This window comes from Labrus bergylta, chromosome 11 (genome assembly GCF_963930695.1).
Source record: "Labrus bergylta chromosome 11, fLabBer1.1, whole genome shotgun sequence".
NCBI classification, from domain to species: domain Eukaryota; kingdom Metazoa; phylum Chordata; class Actinopteri; order Labriformes; family Labridae; genus Labrus; species Labrus bergylta.
This window is the reverse complement of record NC_089205.1, coordinates 3,369,044-3,393,082: the sequence shown is the minus strand read 5'-3', so window position 1 is coordinate 3,393,082 and position 24,039 is coordinate 3,369,044. Positions and strand designations below refer to the sequence as shown.

General features: G+C 40.1%; 1 protein-coding gene across 4 annotated transcripts in view; it reads left to right on the top strand.

The window, feature by feature from the left end:
• LOC109996710 (unconventional myosin-Ic) overlaps window positions 1-23,533 on the top strand; it is a 77,315-nt gene extending 53,782 nt beyond the window's left edge. For all 4 annotated transcript variants that reach the window (XM_065960769.1, XM_065960772.1, XM_065960771.1 and 1 more), the window contains exons 8-32: window positions 1,105-1,215; window positions 2,513-2,584; window positions 2,837-2,956; window positions 4,811-4,884; window positions 5,345-5,450; window positions 8,012-8,092; window positions 8,697-8,788; window positions 8,915-9,009; window positions 10,595-10,641; window positions 10,893-10,973; window positions 12,266-12,371; window positions 14,416-14,533; window positions 16,304-16,417; window positions 16,610-16,686; window positions 16,793-16,861; window positions 16,974-17,058; window positions 17,916-18,075; window positions 18,332-18,415; window positions 18,498-18,591; window positions 18,671-18,726; window positions 18,938-19,073; window positions 19,164-19,234; window positions 20,053-20,150; window positions 20,243-20,342; window positions 20,425-23,533. In XM_065960769.1, coding sequence (XP_065816841.1) covers window positions 1,105-1,215; window positions 2,513-2,584; window positions 2,837-2,956; window positions 4,811-4,884; window positions 5,345-5,450; window positions 8,012-8,092; window positions 8,697-8,788; window positions 8,915-9,009; window positions 10,595-10,641; window positions 10,893-10,973; window positions 12,266-12,371; window positions 14,416-14,533; window positions 16,304-16,417; window positions 16,610-16,686; window positions 16,793-16,861; window positions 16,974-17,058; window positions 17,916-18,075; window positions 18,332-18,415; window positions 18,498-18,591; window positions 18,671-18,726; window positions 18,938-19,073; window positions 19,164-19,234; window positions 20,053-20,150; window positions 20,243-20,342; window positions 20,425-20,451 — 2,274 coding nt within the window. In that variant the 3' untranslated portion in view covers window positions 20,452-23,533. The remainder of the gene's footprint in view (window positions 1-1,104; window positions 1,216-2,512; window positions 2,585-2,836; window positions 2,957-4,810; window positions 4,885-5,344; window positions 5,451-8,011; window positions 8,093-8,696; window positions 8,789-8,914; window positions 9,010-10,594; window positions 10,642-10,892; window positions 10,974-12,265; window positions 12,372-14,415; window positions 14,534-16,303; window positions 16,418-16,609; window positions 16,687-16,792; window positions 16,862-16,973; window positions 17,059-17,915; window positions 18,076-18,331; window positions 18,416-18,497; window positions 18,592-18,670; window positions 18,727-18,937; window positions 19,074-19,163; window positions 19,235-20,052; window positions 20,151-20,242; window positions 20,343-20,424) is intronic.
• The last annotated feature ends 506 nt before the right edge of the window (window positions 23,534-24,039 follow it).

The following is a 24,039-nucleotide window of genomic DNA, read 5'->3' as shown; positions in this document are numbered from 1 at the left end:
CCTCAATCCGTAGAAGTGTTAACACAGTAACAAAAAATATGTTCGTCAACAACCTTTTTTCCGCAACAAAGATGAGACGTTGACAAGCTTATAATAGATCTTTGAGAATATAAACTCTGAGGTTTTTTTTCACTGCTGAGCGAGACTGACTTAAATATTAGTGGCTGTATGTCTTACATTCAAAACAGAGATGTGTGTGCGCCACCAGGCAGAGATCAGGAGGAGGTGTGTGTGTGTGTGTGTGTGTGTGTGTGTGTGTGTGTGTGTGTGTGTGTGTGTGTGTGTGTGTGTGTGTGTGTGTGTGTGTGTGTGTGTGTGTGTGTGTGTGTGTGTGTGTGTGTGTGTGTGTGTGTGTGTGTGTGTGTGTGTGTGTGTGTGTGTGGCAGAACGACGGAGAGAGCACAAGCAGACGTGCTATCGAGCATTAACGAGCTAATGTACAAACACTATTTTTGATAAAGCAGCAGCATCGTTATCGGCCTCCGGTACAGCCTAGAATGCAGTTTCAGGTGGTGCACCAATCTGACTGCCCCTGCCACAAACTTTACCTGTTGCAGCCAAATTTGAGTGATTCAATTAAACAATGTCATGGTGCAGGCAGAGAGCTTAATGTTAGTCAGCCATGAGTAATTTTCCAGAATTAATACGTATATTTTTGTTTGACAGGCTGGTACGGGAAGTGTATACTCTGTATCAGCCAACACATTTAAAATCTCCCACATTGAGCACAAATAAGTTCTCACCATTTAATAACAGCCACATAACACTGTGTAACAAACACTATTAATCAAGGTGTTGGAATAGTGGAATAGAGAAAAACTATATCTGTACATCTTTAGACGATTCCTTCTGCAGAGTTTGTGTCAAAGCCGACTTTATCTGTTGTGTCTCTCATAAAGATAACCTCGGCAGTAACTTCAGAACTGTTTAATCTCACCGTGCGGCAGCCTCTCTCATCTCCCCACCTTTGTCCTTTTCACCTCCTTTATGTCCCCACCCTTCATCTCCTCATACTCCTTATCTTTAATTCTTCGTCCTGTGTTGTCCTCTCTTGGCCTCACCCCCCCTCTCTCTCTCCCTCTCTTTTGTGTTTTCTACATGTAGGAGTTGTTGAACATCATCGCCAGCGTGCTCCACCTGGGGAATGTGCAGTACGGCGGGGAGGAGGGCAACGCCTGCATCACCTCTGACACACAGATAAAGTACCTGGCCAGGGTAAGAGGTTCATAATCACTCCTAACAAAGGCTCAGGCTAGTTTTTATGCTCTGTACATTTTGGATGATACAAAAAACAGGACTGAAATGTCAGTAGTGGGATGTTGGACAAGTACAAGCAGAGGAGAAGAGAGGTGTGTGTGCCTACCAGACAGAGAGCAGGATAATGACACAGTGAGCACAGGTTCTACTAGAGGACACCCTCATTAAAGGCTTTATGTGATTTTTTGGTCCAGCAGGTGTCGCCCTTGAGCACCAGCATGAAACCAAAACAACTCGTGCTGCATTGTTGTGTTAGCATGCTAATGCTAGCGATCTTTATTATGCACGTATCTTCACACTGCATGTAAATTTGCCTGAAATGAGCGTGATCTAGAAACACAGTTCAGCAGTGAGTACAGTATGTTATTCTTCTTTTCTCTAGTCCCTCAATTAAACAACTTTTATACACGAGGGGAGGAGTCAGCCGGCCGTCCGGGCGATGTAAACAAAGTGAAGATATGACTCTGAAAACTCTGAAAACATCACAGACAGTGGGACTCGGGTGTTACACCCATTGTAGACAGTCATGACTCACAGAGTTATTTTCAGAGGATATACTTGATTTCTATTACATTTAAGTGTGAAAAATCACATATATTAATCCTTTAAGGTCTGTCTCTGACAGTTTGGTCTTAGACATGAACACCATTAGCCTTATAGAGGGACTCTGGTAGTGCTCCTCCTTACAAAAAGGAGCACATAGCGGTCCTGCCTCTGGGTTGATGCCCCTCCTACAGCCCAGTCCAGCTCTCCTTATGTAACTGCTGGTCTGTTGGTCTCTCCTCTGTGACATTCTGGAGGAGCTGGACTACCTGTGCAACCTGATTGGGCTGCAGGTAGCGTCTCATGCTACCAGTAGTGATAAGGACTGTAGCAGAACACAAAACTAGAAAAGAATCAGTCAGGATGGATGAGGATAGAGATAAACTGTCTGTAACCACCACATGTAAGACCACTCCCTGTTTGGGGGGGTTATCTTGTTTTAGCAGATTGATATCCCTGAAGTTCAACTGTCCTGGTGTTATACTGTGACGATCAAGTGTCCCTTTAATATTTTTCAGCGGTGTAAATGAATATACTTTGGATACAACACATTTCTTATTATCTCATTATTCATCATCTGACAGATCCCCGGTCTCATGAGCTGCTTGAAGTCTGACACTGTCTTTGGTGTCTGTTTACTCGACTGGAGGTCGTTCACGTTTCTTTGTTGAGGCTGGTTGTGATTTGTGCTAAAGTTGTTGTGCTCTTCCAGTTGTTAGGGGTGAACGGGTCGGTGCTGACAGAGGCACTCACACACAAGAAGATAATCGCCAAGGGAGAGGAGGTTAGTCTGGACACAAACTCTCATTGTCAAACAAGTGTGTGATAAGCATTTGTATACAAACCTTTCCTGTCTGTGTAATGTCTGCTCCACTTTAATGATATTCTAACTTGTCTGACTGTTGCTGCTGTGTAACACTGTTATTATCTCTCTGTCCTCGTCCTTCTTGCGTGTGCATGTTTTTGTTTCTGTGTTTGTGTCTTTGTGTGTGTCTTTGTGTGTGTCTGTGTGTGTGTGTGTCTTTTCCCCCATCAGCTGATGAGCCCGCTGAACCTGGAGCAAGCGTCATCAGCTCGGGATGCTTTGTCTAAGGCAGTGTACGGACGCACATTCACCTGGCTGGTTAACAAGATCAACGCTTCACTGACATACACGGTACTCTCACTCCCTGTTTACACAACAATTTTCTGCTAAAGACAGCAACCATGTGTTTTGGTGTTTGTTCACAATGCAACAATGTTTTGTGCATGAAATTTAATGTTTTGAAAACAGTTTCCAGAGTGCAGTCTTTTGAAAATGGCCCCGTCTCTGTCGTCATGTACATCGGCAATATGCAGAGTTCCTCTGAACGTAGATATGCTCATTTGGTTCCTGTCAGTAGCCATGAACAAGCAGGTGGACAACAACAATGTTGGATGTCGTAGTACTAGTTCTGGCATGACTCCAAGTCGACTTGAAATGTACTTGCTTTTCAGTTTAGAGTCACACGGAGTAGCAACCCCACATCCCTAAACTCAAACATTTGTTTGTTAGTCAATTTTGTTTGTTTACACCGCTCCGCTTTGTAGAAAAAAAAAGAGTATATGCGCATGTTGTTTCATTACAAGACCACACCGCCAACTACTGGCCTAGCATGTATACTACAGATATTTTGAGTTTTTTTGTGTATTGGTGTGCACAGCAGTCCGTCTCAAAACACTTTTCTCTGATTGCTGAACTTTTTTGGAAACGCAAAACAAGCTTGCAAAGTTCTCATAAAGGATGTTTTTTTTTTAATCAAAGGGGAATTCCTGTATTTTGTAACCTAGTTCTTATTTTTACAAATCTTGGGGTTTAAATAACTTTAAGGAACTAATGCTTTAGAAGTAGGTTTATTCATCAAGCAGCCTCAGTAAGCTGTAACGGTTACACTAGTGGTTCCCAAACTCTTTCTGAAGATACATAAATCTGTCCGTACCTGTGGAGCCTTTCATCCTGAAGGCGGTGTAAGTGATGCTTTCCCTGCAGTACAGGACCGTGCGTATTGTTTTATTTAGCCTTGCTGTGCAAACCGCCTTAACTCGGTGCTCTAAATATGTGAGTTACTGGGTTACACCATAACCCCTGTAGCATAGTTTATCCAATCAAAGTGGCTGCACTAAAAGTCTATGTTTGTTTTGCCATCTTTCTGCTCGTCTACAACTGCTCGACCAGTTTTTTGTTGCTTTGTTTTTATGTGACACACAAACATCTTACATGTTCTTCAAAAAGTAAATGATTGCCTATTTGAAAGGAGCCTTTTTGATTAAAAAAATGATTTAAAGAGAGGGATTAATGTCTGTTTCTGTTTTTTATTTAAGTTTTACTGCTTAACCAAAAGGATTATCTCTCTAGCATCCTTTCAGTAATGCTGTTAGAAACCTCCAATATAAATCTGAACCACTCAAATGATATTTTATTCCACTATAGTGTATGTTTCTGCTTACCCTAATTTAAGTATCAGGCTGTTTTTAACCCAGGATATAAACATGAGAACAATTCTTTGATTTAAAATGGTTTGGTAGAGGAATGATTCCATCAAAATGAAAATCCGGACAAACTCCTGCAATTTTCCAAATTAAATGAATTTGTGCAGGGGTTTGTTTGTCTTTTTTCATGAACTCATTCCTACACTACAGTATACACCTGGCGCATGAAATACAGGTGACAAATATTTAGCTAATTTTTAATCCAACACTGTTGTGCAATCAGATCCTGTTCAAATTTCATCTTTTGCAGCACAGCTCCACCTTGTGGACATTTATATATCCACAAGAAGAACATGACCCAACATGACTTAATATATGATCAAAACATCGTCTTCTTACTGTGTCAGCTATTTATTTAAACATACATTATTACTGAGTGACTGGGAGACATATTTAATATAATTCCTCTATTTCATTCTGAAATTATGATTTTTAGGTCAAATCTTTATCCATAAGTTAAATGTGTCCTCTTCTAAGTATATATTTTTTATTTTTCTAACAGGATGACTCTGTCAAGAATTACTCTGTCATCGGGCTGCTGGACATCTACGGCTTTGAGGTCTTCCAGCACAACAGGTAAAGTTTGACAGGCAGAATATAATGGTCATCACTTGAATATAACCTGATGCTATCCCACATCGACTCTCCACAACGTCACGCTTAAGATTTCATAGGAGGCTGACTGAAATAAGATGGAGTAAAAGTGTGATTGTTTTGTTTTACAGTGTTAGACAGCTTTAAGTAGCTTTTAATTCCTGTAACTCTTAATATAGTTTTATTTGAGTCTTGTCATGAAGCTTACTGTGACCATCTCGCTCCACTTAGAAATTTAAATAGCTGAAGGGGGGCATATCCCCTCCTACTGTAGAGAGACAGGGACAGAAGAACAATTAAATGGAGATATAAAGGTTGCTGCACTTTCTTTAAATGAAAATGAACTGAGCGTCTGAATTATTTAAGAAATGACGTTATTTTTGTAACAGTGTGCTTTGTCTTCTTTTCATTCAGACCTTGTGTTTATTGTTGTGTGTTTCAGCTTTGAGCAGTTCTGCATCAACTACTGTAACGAGAAGCTGCAGCAGCTCTTCATCGAGCTCACCCTCAAGTCGGAGCAGGAGGAGTACGAGGCTGAAGGCATCACGGTCAGACTTCCTTTACTTTCTCTCCTCTTTGTTTCGCTCATGTTAACACACCCTTTTTGTTCCTCCAGCACTCAAACTGTGTAAATAGCAAATGAGCTTGTTTCCTTATCAGCGCCCCAGGAGTGTGTTGGTCCTCAAATGAGGTGCGGTCCTTTCATGAGGACGCACCTTAGACCAACTAAAACCTGGTCTAAAGTCTAAGTCTGGTGCAGTATGTTCCTGATATTTGGAGGAAGCTTTAGAAGGAGGGGCAGACATCAGAGAGTCCACAGTGCATTTCTACTGAGTTTGTTCCACACACACAGGATGCACAACAGCACACCCACTCCACAGTTTAATTAACATCAGTGCATCTGCTGATACAGTCAAAAGTTTTTAATGTGACAGAGGTGTGAGAGACGATAACCGTCAACAAGCTCTCCTCCATGCACTCCAAACTTGTGTAAATCAGTGTACTTCTTGTGATGAACGATACAACAGAAAACTCAAAGTACTTGGTCTTTTTCGATTCTCTGATTTTTTTTGGAAATTTTCAAAATCCAAAACAAAAAACGGCAACCAGAATTTACATTTTTTAGACACTTCAAATCCACACTCTCGCTCTCATGCAACACAGAGTCGGATATTTAATCATTCTTATACTTAACTATGAGTGCCACAGACAAATATAGTTAACAGATATTAATACAAACTAGATTCTAGAAAGTTTTTTTTTATAGTTTCACTGTCAGTGACTGTTAACCTTTAATCCTGCACTTCTGAAACTCGTCACCTTTCTTAACCTGCTCGTCTCTCCTCCTTCAGTCAGTTTAGGCTTAATAAAAGCTCTTGAAGTCATTGTAGCTGCAGTTGTGTTTTCCATCTTGAAATGGGTTATAATAATGAATCACTGTGGAGGCTTTCACTTACTGTGATTTACAATAAGTGCTCTAATTATAGAGGATGCTTCATTAAACTGTCAGAATAATGATGCCTTTAATTTATTCACAGTAAAAAATCTTAAGTGGTGCTTAAAAAAATGGCATCACAAAAGAGGAGTCTGTTGGGAAACGTCTCGGAGATCATGTCATATTTATCTTTTAACAACACAGAAAAAGTTCTTCAGGCTTTTATTTCCTCACAGCTGGATTATTGTAACACCCTTTTTACTATAGCGCCGATATAACACAACTCCACTGCATTTACATTCTTCACTTTTATGTTTGTTTTTTGTTACAGTGTGTGTGTTTGTAACAAGGGCCTGTTGTCTTAGGTCTGGTAAAAAATGCACTGGTCAGGACGCAGGTTGTGGGAGACAGTTGGACTGACCTCTCAAAGAGCCCATTATTATCTGACATGAGGACTGTGGGCTGCTCTCTCTCTCTTTCCGACCTCTCTGTGCAAATGATGTGCTAGTTAGTGCACACATAAGCTAACTGTGCAGCGTCCATGTGTGTCCACATACAAGTGGGTGAGCAGCAAGGCTGTGTGCCAGGATGCCTGACATTCTGCACATAACTACATTTACAGTCATCAGACAGCTTAGAATAGTTGTAGTTGTATCTAAAAGTCTGAAATGATGTTCAGGCTCTTTGTTTGAGCAGCTCTGTGTGAGTTCAATCGTAGCCGAATTTGAACTTAATTTCTAATTTAGGACAAAGTTTACGCTCTAGACTGTCTGCTATTCGTCAGCTGCAGGGTCGTGGTCATCGAGGATTAGACAGTGATGTCATTGTTATATGGAAGTAGACTGTCCACTACAAATTTGTGTATCTGCTGGCGTCAACTTTGGTGTAGCTTGGTTGGACGCTAGAGCACTACTCTATAAATTAAACAGCTACTGAAAAGACATTTGATTCAGAAAACAGCGACGCTACCACCAAGCTACTGGAAGATAAAGTTCAACTTCTAAAGGTTCTGTTTGTTGGTTAACATAAGTTATTTGCAGCTGTTTGTCTTTTCAGAGACAGATAGAGACGAGAGTAAACACAGAAACAAACACTACAGGAAGTAAAATGCTGCTCACTGATTGGTCACGTCAATTTAAAACTGTATTTCTGGGGCGCCAGTAGCCTTGTGGTTAGTGTGCGCACCATGTACAGAGGCTAAAGTCCTTCAAGCAGTGCTGTCCGGGTTCAAATCCGACCTGAGGCTCCTTCTCCACATGTCATTCCTCACTCTCTCTCTCCCTGATTTCAGACTTTATCCACTTCTCCTGTCTCTAAAATAAAGACATAAAAACCCCCAAAATAAACTTTAGAAAAAAAACTACTAATTTCTGACACAATATTTTGGTTAGTTTGGATGTTATGCTGCTCAACTTAAGATGAAATCTGTGTCTCCATGGTTACCAAACAATAACCAAAGTTACAAACTGAATAGTTTACAGGTAGAGCTCAGTGTGGACTTAACACCAGAACTCAAGACTCAACTTAAACAGAGCTGCTGACTCAGTACAATGTGAAGAAAAGCAGCAACAAACACATTTTAGAGATGTTTTAGAGATTGTATTCATTTTCTCTTTATGTAATTTTGTGTGTGTGTGTGTGTGTGTGTGTGTGTGTGTGTGTGTGTGTGTGTAGTGGGAGCCGGTGCAGTACTTCAACAACAAGATCATCTGTGACCTGGTGGAGGAGAAGTTCAAAGGCATCATCTCCATTCTGGTGAGGAGACAAACATACTGTATATATATATATACGTACTGATTTTGACAATAATACCTGAATATACGAATTTGGGAAAATCTACAGTATACATCAGACCAGTCTTCTCCCGATCTGTTTCCCACAATGCAAAGCACCGGGTCAAAGATCGAAATGACTTACAGCAATGGCCATCGTAACAAAGGAAATAATCACAACCAGACCAAACCACACAAAGATACCACCAATTATCTTTTTGGATTCTTAAAATCTTGAAAATTAAAATCAATCACTTCTCAGCTTTTTTCAGACTGTAAGTGGAGGCTGTAGCACATACTGCATTGTGCGTTCAATAGTCATATGTAGCCGGTGGTTTTGAGTTTATGTTTGATTCTGTTCTCTCAATTGCTCGCAGCAGCTTTAGGCTGAAGGAGCCACAGAGACATCTTTGTGATTACAGGAATTTAAGAGGATTAAAAACACATCTGGTTAATGTGTTGATGCAGTATCATGAAAACATAAAACGTTGCTGTATCAGTGTTGTTGCACAGCCATAGTATAGTAGCCAACATGTAATAAAGTAAGACAATGAACCCTCTCTGCTCTTTCTGTCCTCCTCTCACAGGACGAGGAGTGTCTGAGACCCGGAGACGCCAGTGACTTCACCTTCCTGGAGAAGCTGGAGGACACAGTGGGAGGACACGCCCACTTTGTCACGTCAGTCTGAGTCCTGCTCCTGTCCTTTAAAACGAATGCAATGCTGCAGTTTGGTCTTCTATCACTGAACTTGTTACAGTCGTTTGACTTGTGTGTTTGTTTCTTTGTGTGTGTGTTTCCCTGCAGTCACAAGCTGGCTGATGGAAAAACCAGGAAGGTAATGGGCCGTGATGAATTCAGACTGCTGCACTACGCTGGAGAGGTCAACTATAATGTCAACGGTGTGTGTGTGTGTGTGTGTGTGTGTGTGTGTGTGTGTGTGTGTGTGTGTGTGTGTGTGTGTGTGTGTGTGTGTGTGTGTGTGTGTGTGTGTGTGTGTGTGTGTGTGTGTGTGTGTGTGTGTGTGTGTGTGTGTGTGTGTGTGTGTGTGTGTGTGTGTGTGTGTGTGTGTGTGTGTGTGTGTGTGTGTGTGTGTGTGTGTGTGCGCGTGTTATCCATTTAACACACACACAAAAAGTATTCAGAAAACCTGTTTACAAAAACCAAGCTAGTTTAATTAGCTTAGCATATGCTAGTTTAATCAACAACAATAGAGGAAATCTGCTAATATCAGCTTTCCTTTCAGCAAACAAACTGAAAGTGTCCATCTTGGAATGAGATGCTGAATGAAGGAGCTGTTTAACAAAACAAAAGTCTGAGGCATTAATCTGCAAAAAAATCATTTTACTAAACTGCAACAATAGATCCTTCTCACGCTGTGTTGTTCTCAGAGCGGAGAAGAAGAACTTCCCGGTCTCTAGTGCTCCTGTTGAAAGAAGCCATCTACATTTTAGTTCAACCGTGGAGAATTCAAGTTGTAGATATTGCTGTAGTGTCCATTATTCATGAAATGACAGGCAAACTCATCTTAATTTAATTTTACATGTCTCTCCATTGGATGATGGATTGTGAGTTTACTGGGTTACTGCGATTAGTCGAGGGCGCAAAATTCCTAATTCTTCACGGCAGCAGCTGTTTCTGCCGTTTTCATTTCAGCGATGATGACATTTAATCAACCCCGAAAAGCTTAAGGCGACTTTAAAGGAAATGACAATGTTACAGCAGCTACAATCAGAATTATAAATACTTTATTAATTCAGTAAGACATTATATAAAACACTTGACATAAGAACATTTAGGCACATAAAACAAAAAACACAAATTTACAAATAAAACATCTAAGAGAAGTTATAAACAAATCTAGTTTGCAAAGTTTTATAACATGAATACCAGTGATGTTATCCTGAGATATGATAAATACAAATCCAGATCCTGAGAAAACAAAAAAAACTCAACATACTCAACATGTACTCACAAAAGAGCAAAATTCAAATATGGATGTATGTCCCTTTAGGGCTTCTGTAGATATGCCTGTTGAGCAGCTGGAAGACCTCTGGTTTTAGAAACAACTTCAGAGGGCTGAGTTTAAGTGAGAGTAGTTTTAAAATATTTTAAAAAACATGAACACAAACTCTGAGCTGCGGAGCGGTGCATATGAGCGATGTTTGTGTACTGATGGACGTAGGGCTGTGAAAGTGCAGACTATGCGTAATTAATGGAGACAGCAAGGGGAACAAAGAGAGGTTTAAGTTTGAATCAAAAAGCAGACAGCATCAGAGTTTGATTCATGGAGACAGTGTGAGAAAAGATGGATGTAGATATTTTCACTCATGATAAATATATATAGTATGTTTTGAAATTACTGTTACACTAAAGTAAATGAATTCATCCAACACTGGGATCAGAGTTGACTTAATGCAGCAGGTGACAGGTGATACTGTGGTCTGTTTGTGTCCTAACATAAAACTTCTTCTCTTCTTCTCTCAGGGTTTTTGGACAAGAACATGGACCTGCTCTTCAGGAACTTAAAAGAAGTGAGTTTTATAAGAAGGAAATAATCAGAGTGCCTCATTCACCACCCGTTCTTAAAACCATCTTATGCAGTTTTTAAAAAGATTCACCAAAGTTTTTTAATCTGTGATTTATTCTCTGCTAAGAACAAAATGTAAGGAAGATGTTAAGATATTGGTGAATGAGGCGCACTGACCTTTGAGGATTATCAGTCAACGCTTCACAGCGTGTCTCCAATCCAGAGGTTGAAAATGTCCTCTGTGTGTTTTAACAGGTGATGTGTATGTCAGAGAACAAGATCCTGAACCAGTGTTTCGACAGGGAGGAGCTGAGTGACAAGAAACGCCCCGACACGGTGAGTAACCACTGAACATACACTGTATGTAAGAAGTGGACAGGCTGAGGTCAAGAAAATGTAAAAATGTACCCTCTATGTTTCCTCTTTACCACTTTTCCTTGACCTCGATGAAAAACATCATGAGCTCAAGAATCAAGCAGAAGTTAGGGCGCAGATGGCCTAGCGGTTAAGTTAGACCTGGTGCTCCTTTCCAACATGTCATTCCCCTCTTTCTCCCAGATGTCTTACTCTTTTCACTGTCCTATCATATAAAGGCATCAAAGCCCAAAAACATCTCTTCAAAAAAGTTAGCAAAAGTTATCTGCATCCATCCCCTGATTGTTGAAGCTTCATTTGTTAGCAGATGGTCAAAATACTTTTTCTCACTTATCAATCAATCTTTATTTCTATAGCACATTTAAAACAACCTTGATTGACCAAAGTGCTATACAAAAACACAAAAACAACAAATAAAATAACATATACAATGAAACACAATAAATAGGAGCATGAATAAAAGCTCAAATTGTATTAAAAGCCAGAGCAAAGAGGTGAGTTTTAAGCAAAGACTTGAAGTTTACTTAAGGCTCAACTAAGCGTGCCCTTCCGGAGAGAAATAACAAACTATACGGATCAGTTATTTAATTTGTGCATCAGTCTGAATATTATAAGAATTCAAATGACTTCTACGAAGTGAATTAGATGGTTAAACTGAATCTTTACAGCAAAGGCAGTATCCTGTCAAAAACAAAAAATAGAACAGTGAGTATTTGAAATAAAAATCCAAACACAGTGTAAACTTCTCCATCAGTCGGAGGTTCTTTTTTTTTTTAAATAGATGGTCCTTACAGCAAAGCGACTGTGACAAACATGTTGTTGCTGTAAAGGTTTTGTGAATAAAAGTGGGAAGGAATGAAATAAATATGAATCTGGACATACTTTCCCACAGATAAACAAACGGCGATGTGTTTCCCCTCTGCAGTGAGGAGTGGGAGGTCTGATGGGGTATTCTCTGCAGCCTCCCGCTCACTGAGAAATGCCCTGACACTCGCATGCCCTTCTTACACACACACACTTGAACAGGGTGCTGTAACAGTCCCAGTCCTCCACACTGGTCCCAGTGTTCCAGCTGTACTCACCCTGCTTGCATCGCTCCACTGAGGTCATCATTATCATCCGTCTACGGTCTTTGATTCATACACGCTCTTTCTACCTCGGGGCTCCTGACCGTCCTCTCCTCTTACCTCCGACATTTCTCCTCTCCTCATCCACCTTTCTTCTCTCCTCTCCGTCTGTGTCTGCCCCTCCAGGCGGCCACTCAGTTCAAAGCCAGTCTGGCGAAACTCATGGAGATCCTCATGTCGAAGGAGCCGTCGTACGTCCGTTGCATCAAGCCCAACGACTCCAAACAAGCAGGTATGAGCTCATTATTCTCTGCTCGTTACGACGCTGCAACATGAGGATGCAGAAATCATTTGAGTGTCCTTTCACATCTAGAGTCATCAGACTAATAATAGAATAATAGAAAATACATTCAAAGTGTAAAACATGAGAACTAAAAGTTATTTAAAACATATTGACTCTGAACTTCCACCTCAATAGTCTTTCTTCAGTATACTCTTAATCAAGCAGCTTTTTTATTTTGAATGCACATTTCTGTTCTCCACAGTTGTAGGAATAATTATGAGCTGACATAAATATTGATAACATTTTAAGGAGTTAAGAAAAAGAGCGGCTTTCAAAGAAAGAATTATCTGACTGATTATTGATATTTTTAAATCAGAATTTTTTTCTAATACTGATGTGTATGGAAGCCCTAAGTGGACATGCACACATACGCTTTCTTTAGCCCCATCTTTCTGTGATCACGAGTTAATTTAAGTTGTTTTCTGGAGATCTTGAGAAATTCAGTCTGTATCTCAGGAAAACCAGCGTTGTTATCTCAAGATAACGACATAAATATAAGCCGAGATCTGGAGAAAACAAGCGGCTCTTACTAATTACCATGGGGAGAGGGAGTAGATTAATCTGTATGGATGTTTGTACGCTCAGGGCTTCCATAGATGTGGAAGAAACAAAAACATAATAATAAATCACACACGTTAAAATGTAAACATGACTGGATTTAGAAGAAAAGTGAGTTATGAGCTGTGAACTTTGTTCCTGAAGTCGTGATATTACAAGAATAACATTGTAATGTTCATGCCTTCCTCCTATTCAGAAGTGTACTAATAGAGGAGCAGACAACATGATGAGGAACATGAAGCATCATGTGAAGTTATTCTTTAATAAAAGTTACACAAACAGAAAAACATCTCAACTGTGCAATACAGCGCTTAACTTGGTTCTTTAGTACATAGCCTCTCCAATACTCTGCACTTGTTGTCTTTATTGCTTAATGTCTAATCAATGTCTCCTATTCTGTGTGTAATAATAATAATAATAATTCTCACCCAGGGATAAATCTATTTCTGTTTCTGAAATGTTTAATATTTTGACAGCTCAGCACCATACTGTCAAAAGAATCTTAAAAAAAGGAATTTAATTTCAAAATGACTCATGAATTAAGTAGCCTTGTCCCCGACTAAAGATTTACATAGTCAAACCAGATTTTGCCCATCGTCGACTGATCATCAAAAGTTTTGTTGTTGTTTTTTTGCCCTTTTTTTAACCTCATCCTTAAACTTTTGGTCTTCTAGATGATGGGACTCGATCCATCCTTTTCTCACTCATTAAGTCTGCATTAAGGTTATAAGCTTATAACCCTGTTAAACATGTCCAATACAGCAGGCACACACACTGATGGCCCTGTGTGTGTGGATTCAAAAACCACAGCAGCCTCAATCTGTCAGACCAGCGACAAACAAACCGCCTTTTTTAACCATTTGCAGATTTATTGAACTCTCCTGATCATTATCATCCACCAAACTGAGTCCAGTGTTTCCCCTACCATTATATTAGGGGGGCGGCCCATGTGTGACCCCCCCCCCAACGCTAGGGGGGGGGGGGGAAACACTGGAGTCCCAACAATTTAAATCCAGTGAAAGATTTCATCCAAACACATTAGATCCATATCGATCCACTGAACTGTTACAAAAAAATCTGTGAGTCACATTGAAGAAGGATAAAATTTAACCCCGGTCCTATCAGGCTTTGTTGATTTTCCTCGATGTTCACTTTAATTAGATGTAGTGTCTTCATTTGGTTTGCTCGACTGTTAAATAAATATCTTTTAAGTCATTTTCAGAAAGGGTTGTTGTTATCGGGCTGGCCTTTGTTTCTCTCCACAGACGGCCTTTTGTTTCACTTTCACACAGCCTCTCTGTCCTCCATCACTCCTACTGCTGATCTTTCTGCTTTTCTCTAGTTCATCGTGCTCCATCTGACTTTACTTTTAGTTTTTTTATTCATCGGACTGATTTCCTCTCCCTCTTCTCCCCCCTTTCTCCTCCTGTCTCAGTTCGTTTTGACGATGTGTTGATCCGTCACCAAGTCAAGTATCTGGGGCTGATGGAGAACCTGAGGGTGAGGAGGGCCGGCTTCGCTTACAGACGGCGCTACGAGGTCTTCCTTCAGAGGTGAAAAGCACTGAATCAACATGTTTATTTTGTTTCTTAATGTTATAACTGGAGTTGTTACGATACCAGAATAATAAACTTCAAAAAAATACTAGTTCAAATCAAATGCTGTTGGTACCTGTTTGTTACCACGGCCACAAAAGTAGAAGTCCTAGGCAGCCACAATTGTGTAACTTTTTGTTTTTAATCATCAGAAATTACAGGCAAACTCAATTGCAAAAATATTTCTAGTCTTTCCCCATGTGGTTTCTTTTGGTCAAATGTTTTTCAGAAGGTTTGTAGTTTTGTTTTTGCCGTCCTTTGAGACTCCATTGATCTTTAAGATAACACATATCTTATTGTTTTAAACACATGGTATCAGATTGGGATTCTGCATGATGCTCCGCCTTCATTACGTCTTCAACACTTTCATACTGATTTAGCCACGGCGTAACATGGGTGTCCTAGTCTGTGAATTCACATTGTGTTAAGTCATTGTGGAAACACGACATGTACATGTAGAGACAGCACCACTCAGACACACACACACACACACACACACACACACACACACACACACACACACACACACACACACACACACACACACACACACACACACACACACAGTGCTGTCCTCGCTGATGTTATTCTTCTGTTACCACCCCCCCCCTCCCCCATTACAGGATATTCTGTGACTTTTATGTTAAAAGAGAGAAGTGAAAGGGGGGTTAATATATCGCCTTGAATAGGCTTTAATCACAATATTTCACAACCTAAGGTGCAAGCTTAACAAAAAAAAAAGAAACAATTAGTTGAAGTTTTGGATTTAATTAGGACAAACTTGACTGACTTTTAGAATTCTGAGCCAAGAAGTCACCAATTCCCCCCCCAAAGCTTCAGACTGGTTAAAGGACCTCATGATGTTCTTAAATTTGGAGAAAATGAAGTACAACTTGAGGGAATCATGTGAAAAATGTGTATCTGTCTGGAGCCCTGTTGTAATTGTATAACAGAATTAAAGACAGAATTAAAGACACAAAATTAAAGACACTGCAGGACGGTTGATTCTCTAACTATGCTCTGTATAACAATATAAGAAGGAGGGAATAGACACATATCACTGTTATATCGTAGTTTATTATTTTACTATTATTTCTTCTTATTGTTATTTTTATTTAGTATTATTATGTTATTTTTGTGTGTTTTTGTTTGTTTTTGTTTTGTGCTTGTCTTTTCTTTTTCCCCCCTGTTATGGTTATGTTATTGTAATTTAAGTGTCTGTGTGTGTGTGCATGTATGCGTGTGTATATGTATGGGTGGGAGGGGGGGGGGGGGGGTATGTGACATGTTACCAGGAATAAATTGGTCCTTAATGATTATTGTGATACCTGTCAAATGGGGCGGCTGTGGCTCAGTTGGTAGAGTCGTCGCCGGTTGAGAGGGTTCGATCGAGAGGGATCGAGAGGGATCGAGCTGATCCCCAGCTGAGCAACATGTCCGATGTGTCCTTGGGCAAGACACTTAACCCTGAATTGCTCCCACTGCTTCAGTGGTGGTGTATGAATGGATTAGTTACTTCTGATGGATACTACATAGTGATCATCACTATCATCAGTGTGTGAAAGGTGTAAAAGCGATTTGAGTAGTCAGAAGACTAGAAAAGCACTATATAAACTCAAGTCCATTTACCATTTACCAAATAAATAAGGAGATATTTCCAAAAAAGAATTCAGGGCCTGTTTAGACTAAAATAATAACTTGTGTGTTTGTGTTGTTTTGTTTTTTCAGGTATAAGTCTTTGTGTCCCGACACGTGGCCAAACTGGCAGGGGAAACTGGCGGACGGAGTTGCCACACTGGTCAAACACCTGGGATACAAGCCTGAGGAGTACAAGCTGGGCAGGTCAGCAAAACAGATCCAGATAGAATTCTTAGAAACATCATTTAGACCTTTCTTCTTTTTATCAACACTGTCAAACTTTCTCTCCTTTACACCTTCATGTTGAAGTTCCCTGTGCTTCTTTTTGACTGTCTGTGAATTACTCTGAGCTGTCAAAGCATCTCAAATGGTTTTATTTTAATCTCAACCTTTTAGGTCCAAAATCTTCATCCGTTTCCCAAAGACTTTGTTCGCCACTGAGGAGGCACTAGAGACCAGGAAGCACAGTCTTGGTGAGATCCTCTGACATGACTGATGGTCTTTGTGTTCCATATTTCATCATCACCACAGAGATTCAAACCCTTTGTCTTCTCTTTTTTCTGTTTTTGAATCTCACAGCCACCAAGCTGCAGGCAGGATGGAAAGGCTACAGCCAGAAGTCCAAATTCCAAAAACTCAGAGTCTCAGGTGAGCAAACTCTGTCACTTCCTCTTCTAATGATTATACATACATTCAGGGGTTTTTGTAACAGCTGGTCCAGTTATTTGTGCATGAAAGTTGATGATGTGTTGCCCTGCAGCGATTGCCATCCAGGCGTGGTGGAGAGGGATCCTGGCCAGGAGGAGGGCCAAGGTCAGGCGACAGGCTTCAGATACGATCCGCAGGTAGGAACCAGCAGGTGGCAGCACTGAGGGGGGTTCATGTAAAAGAGGTAGCAGACGCTGAAAGCACCATGAATTGAACATTGTTTGACACAAGGATTATCACGATACCAGAATATTAAACTTCAATATGATGCTAGTGAAACTGAACTGTTTGATACCACAGCAGCAAAAATAGAAGTCTGAGACATCTTATATTGTAAAGCCTCGTTGGGATGCTATCACTCTGTAGCAGAGAGTGTTTCGTTTTAAAACTCGTGGTATTGAAAGTAACACAGTGTAGAACATTTGACAACCTCACTCATCGTAATAAAGGTTTGCCTACAACTGATTTAACCCCTCATAAAAATAATAATGTCAAATTATCAATTACAGTCTGCATATACTCCAGTATATATCATTTATTAGGTCTCAAAACTGGAATTATTGTCATGATCACTCGAAGTCTGAACGTGATGGCCCTGAAGTTCTACTGCAAAAACATTTCATGAAACACAAGAATATGTCATGAAACGCCCAAAAAAGTGTCAAAGCGGAAACATTACCAGAGACCCAAAATGGGAGAAAATGTGTTTAAACACAGAACGTAAACAACTACACCCATCCACAAAGAAACCATTCATAACTTGGCGGAATGTATTAAAACAATTGATGGTAACAAAATCTTGACACATTTTCACTTTATTTAATTTGACTTATTTTTTGAAACACACAATTCAGTTTGAGTAAGTTATCTCATTTTTGTTTTTTGTTTAAATTCATGAATCTGGTTTTTGTTATTTCTTAGTGTTTTGATTAACCTTGATACACACATATTTTTTGTGTTCTCCCTTTATTTAAAAACCTCCTCTCCTCGTCAGGTTCATCAAAGGCTTCATCTACCGCCACAAGGAGCGCTGTCCAGAGAACGAGTACTTCCTGGATTACGTGCGCTACTCCTTCCTCATGAAGCTGCGCAGAAATCTGCCCAAGAACGTCCTGGACAAGAGCTGGCCGACACCTCCCGCTGCTCTCACAGAGGTTTGGACATGACACATACACACTCATACACACATATGAATAAATTAACAGAGCAGTGCACCGTCCAGAGTAAGGGTAAGGGTCAAAAACAGTCATCAGTGCTTCTGTGGACTTAAAATAAGTGATTCAAAAGAATTATTTTAAAATGAAGATCTTTCAGGATAGTTATGAAACTGTGTCTCCACATAGAATCAGTGTAAGACTATTGGAAGTGTCAGAACTTCTATATAAACTGTGTGTGTGTGTGTGTCTGCAGGCATCAGATCATCTGTGTAAGCTGTGCATGCAGAACATGGTGTGGAGCTACTGCAAGAAGATCAGTCCTGAGTGGAAACTACAGGTGAGTTTTGTCTGCTCACCCCCCCACCCCCCACCCCCCACCCCCCAAAAAAGGTTTCTGGTTTTTAAATCTGTCTGGGCAGATGGAGCAGAAGATGACCGCCAGTGAGATCTTCAAGGACAAGAAGGACAACTACCCACAGAGCGTGCCCAAACTGTTTGTCAGCACCAGACTCAGTGAGACTTCTCCTCTTTTTTTTCTATGATTTTCTTCTTTGAGTGATGTGTGAGATTTTAACAGTCTCGTCTCGTTCAGATGGCGAGGACATTAACCCCAAAGTGGTTCAGGCTCTTGGCAGCGACAAGATGAAGGTTAGTGAAGTTCCCTCACAAAGCAAAGGGCTTTCTTAAAGACTGTCGTCATGGTTACATTACCACACTCTGAATCTTTGTTCCTGGCTCACGTTTTATTTGTTCCTCTGCTGTTAAAGACTGTTAATTAATCAAATGCATCAGGTTTAGAACCCTTTCACCTGCACTCTGAAGGTAATCAAAGTATAGTGACCGTCCTCCCTCTTTCCAGTACGCAGTGCCGGTCACCAAGTACGACAGGAAAGGGTACAAAGCTCGACCCCGGCAGCTGCTGCTCACCTCCAACAGTGCCGTTATCGTAGAGGAGGGCAAACTCAAACAACGCATCGAATATGGAGCTCTGAAAGGTCAGAGGTCAACATCAAGTCATCGGGGGGAAAGAGTGGGGGCATGTGTGTTTGTATCTGGACTGACCTCTCATTCAAACTCTCCTGCAGGTATCTCCGTCAGCTCTCTCAGCGACGGCTTGTTTGTTCTGCACGTGCCCAGTGACGACAACAAACAGAAGGTGAAACCAACAATGATTCCATCTTACCAGAATCAATGCTGCTGCACACTTTAGAAAATCTAATTTAAGACTTTTAAAGATTTATTTTGGGGCATTTTGTGCCTTTATTTGAGAGCTAGGACAGTGGATAGAGTCAGAAATCAGGGAGAGAGTAGGGAATGACATGCGGGAAAGGAGCCACAGGTCGGATTTGAACCTGGGCCGCCTGCTTGGAGAACCACAGCCTCCATACATGGCGCGCGCACACTAACCACTGCGCCACCAGCGCCCAAAACTTAAGACTTTTAGAGCCAAAAAAAATGTGCAGCGTTGGTTCTTTTCATAATTAATGTTGGTCTGAAAGGTTTTTTATTTTGCCTTGTTTTTTTGCATATCTTGCAAGACCCGCAAAATTATTCTTTGCCACTGCCAACCATTCTCTTTGTTTTTCATCCTGAAGACACATTTTCTTGAAACTACATTTCCTCTTCTTCTTCTTCTTCTTCTTCTTCTTCTTCTCATGTGTTACGCTGCTGTAAATGCTTCAAATCATCATGTGAACAAGAAAATCCACAAAAAATAAATATTGATCATTTAGCAATAACTACACAGTGCAGATTTCATTAAATATTCAGGCACCTTTCAGTCCAAGCGCACATCTCAAATTAAAGACCTTTGACAAGTAAAGAGAAGACTTTTTAAGAATCTAATTGAAGAGTTTTTAAGTATCTGCAGGATCCCTGGCACTTCTAAGCAGCTCTCATGTATCTTAGTATGAGAGTGTACCATGTTTGACTGTGAGGTTTTAACTGTATGGATGTGCTTGGGGTTCTTCTCAGGGAGACGTCGTCCTGCAGAGCGACCACGTGATCGAGACCTTGACCAAGATAGCGATCTGTGCCGACAAAATGAACAGCATCAACATCAACCAGGGCAGGTGAGGAGCACAAACCTGCGTCACTGTGCCTGCCGATGTTAAAGGCATTAAAAAGTGAAAAGATGTCTAACTGTCCCTGTGTGTGTCTGCAGTATAAAGTTCACAGGGGGTCAGGGGAAGGAGGGGATCATAGACTTCACACCTGGATCAGAACTACTGGTGGCCAAGGCTAAGAATGGACACCTGTCTGTGGTGAGTGGATAACTATCCTCAGTCTCATTCAGTCCTGTTCCAAAGTCTCTATTGTGACCTCTGACGTGACCTTTCCTTCCAGACGGCTCCCAGACTCAACTCCAGATGATTGCTGCTCTGACCACACCAGGACCTTTGACCTCCTGACCTCCCATCCTCCAATCACACGACTTCGGACCCCCGCTCTGCCTAAGCATAAGTGCTTCCAATTAAAAAAAAAGAAAAGAAAAAAAGAAAAGGAATAAAAATCAAGCAAAACTAATTGATATATTTATGTTTATATATATTATATTTTTGGGATTAATACTTTTGCTGTTTGAATATTCTGATTTTATATATGAGGCCAAGGAATAACAAATATTTTTGTGCATTTTTCTTGCACCATGTGTGTTTAATTGTGCTTTATTTGGGAACATGACCAAGACAATGATGAGGGAAGAGTGGGAATAAGAGACAACCATGTTGCAGAAGTGTTGTCGAAGAAAATCAGGGTTAGTTGTTGTTGCCTCTTGTTTTCCTGTTTACTTCTTCTGCTTGACTCGTAGGCTTGGTAACTGTCTGGCTGACACTATTTACAGGGTTGGATTGGTTGTTATAAGAGCATAGAGGTGTGTAGAAAAAGGCTGACTGTGTGTATTGGCTGTTGAGAGGTTCAACGATGAGGATGATTTAAATGTTTTCTATCAAATGGAGAGGCTTCTGCACGCTGAAGGCCGGTCAGGTCAGATGGTGTTTCATTGAATCAGAGTGAAGCTGGGTTCAGCTCTGGGTATATTTAAAGAATCAATCAATACAGAGTTTTGATACAAAAGGAAGCGTGTCAGGAGGATTTGCTTCAAAGAAATAAATGGAAAACATCGTAAATGCTGCAAAAGGAACAAAGTATGTGAGCAGTGGTCGAGAAAAGTGAAAAGGAAGATGATAGGCAGCTGCGTGCCTTTCTCCTTGACTAATTTATTTATAATTAGTATAAAGAGCTGTATATTGATATATGAAAAAAACATGACACTCTGCACCGGAATGAGTTAAGTGTAGATAGAAACCGTCATCCTCTGACTGATTTTTTGTTTTATTTCAACTCTGTAACCGTCGTCTTTCACTCATCAACATTTCCTACATTACTCCACCTCTCCTCACTTCTTTTGTCTTCTAGCCTCTTCCCTTAGCTGCCTCTCTCTCTCTCTCTCTCTGACTGAACTGGTCTGATGGCCTGACTAGGGTTTGAACTGCTACCAGAATATGTAGCATTTCCTGCCAATTTTCTTTTCTAGTTGTATAAATGGATAGAAATCTTGAATCTATCGGTGTTTAAAATATGAGGAATGTTTGTGTTTAGTCGACTAAACTCCATCAGCTTCGCTAGTCGGCACCAGAATTACAGATTTAGTCTGTTAAAAACATTATTAATACTTTTACATGTTGGTCAAATGTTATGCTCAAGCTGTAACACAGCTCCCTGCCACTAGTCGGTGCTCTGTAGCTCTGTTTAATGGGCCTGCTCTTCTTGCTCTACTACCCGGATGTTAACAAGCACAGTGAGCAGATAGCATCTCTTTGATAGTATTTTGATCTAAAAAAAAATTTGACAATTTTGACTGTTTTCTTTTTTATTTTAAGACTAAGACGGTTCAACAGAATTTAAATCTTTGCTAAACAGACGAGGGAACTAGCCTAGAAACATTCCTAGTTTGAAACATTCAGAACCCTTTTTGAGGGTAAAACTCACCAATTAAAGCCTTATCACTGAACTTCTTCTACTTCAGAGATCCTAACATTGCACTCTGATATTGACAGATATTGATATTAACATGTCTCCCAAAGGGTCAGAGTATATCTATGAAAAATATAACTTTTTTAACAAGTCAAACATCAAGAAAATGTTGAGCTAAAAGCTTCAATGTCAAACGCAAACACGATTTAGCTTACTACACTGCAAAAACTCAAATCTTAGAAAGTTCATTTGTTTTATTTCTAATGAAAAAATGCCAAAAGGGCAAGAATTTTACTTAATTGTTTTGACGTTAGGTGTCTAAGTTAGTTAGTTCGCCTCATTTCAAAACACTGAACAAGTCGTTCAAAATCAGTGCGACTCAAACAATTGAGATGAAATTGTTGAGTGCACGCCTGGTGTAAGATAAATGGGGAAAGCAGTGAATAAACAGACACAATCTGTTTGCCTCTTTTTCCCTGTCTGTGTGCTAGGCTAAGCTAATAATCTCCTCGCTCTATCGCCTTCTATTTAATTTAAATGAATAGAAATGTGTCATCTGAACCTCAGCGCAAAAGCTCGTTAATGCATTCTGCAAAAAATCAACTTCAACCTTCAGTGCTTCTAAAAAACACATTCTTAAGGACTTGAGTCGTGTAAAACTTTAGGAAAGTTTCATTAACGTCAGAAAAAATTTAAATATGTTTTATTATTACAGAAAGATGGCCCCAGTCAGGTTTAAAGCCACATCAAGACCAGTTCTGCATCACACATCTCTCTGTCTAATACTGACCAAAGACTGATCCGAAGACTTACTCCAAAATGTTTCTTGTTTCCTTCTTTTTTCTTCCCTCCAGACCTCGCTCAATGGTGGATCTTTATTTTCCTCTGCCAAAGACTGGTGCAATAAGCCGAGGCAGGACTGTGCTACTGCACACTAAACAAACTAGCCAAAGACCATGTTGATTTATCCTGATTTTATTGTTTTTGTCTAATGAGTTCTACGATATTACTCTGCCAGTTCTGAATGATTGTTTTTGTTCAGAAGGGAGATCTTTATGTACAGTTTGTGTTCTGTGTTATGAATGAGAGATTCAAGCCAAGTGACGGCTTGAAGATGTGAAACATTCGAGGAGGAAACGCTTCTGTCGTTGTTTGTTAACGGAAAAAAAAACATGTTCATGTGCCTTGTTGGACACGACAGATGTAGTGTGAGAGTTCAAGAGAAATACCTCCCTGATAGAGTCTTTGTGGCCATTTCTAAAGTTTCCCATCAGCACCTAAAAGCCTCATCCCTCTGTGTGTATAAGCTTTATTCAAACCAAATCCTTCAAAGGTTGTCTTTAGATTTACAGATGCACTCCTGTTATTGGTCCTGACTTTACTGTATGCACCACACCGATGTATAATTATGCCAACACACTAAGAGAAAAGATACTAAAGATTTGAAAAATAAATTTGAAAAATTCAAAACAAAACGAGACCTCGCTGTTTGTGATTTATGTTTTCTTTCTGTTTCAGCTGTGAGTTTGTGTTTTGTTTGAAAAATCTGGAATCTTTTTAATTTTAGTTTGGAGTGGGAAATGGGTCATTTATTGATAATGCTGCCAATGTAGAAAAACTCTGAACTGGATTGAAAACAGACCGTTTCTATGTGGATGTATGAAATGTATTTGCAGTGATATAACTTAAAAGAGACAGAAAAGTCAGCACACTAAATGTCCCTCAAGTTTCTTTTATCTGGGTAAGAGCAGCGTACAAAACAACAACGGACGCGTTTCAGCACTAGGCCTTCATCAGCAGTGATACAACTATGCAAGGGTAATCAGAAGGCTATACTTTATTAAACTAAAAACTTTAAAGTTCCTGTGAGGAGCTTTTGGACAATGCACCAATTTCTCTTAGAAATCTCATCCTGCTTTGTTTTAACAGTAAAATATATCACTAAAAATCTACCAGTTACTGTGTAAAATGTAAAAAAAAGTCTAT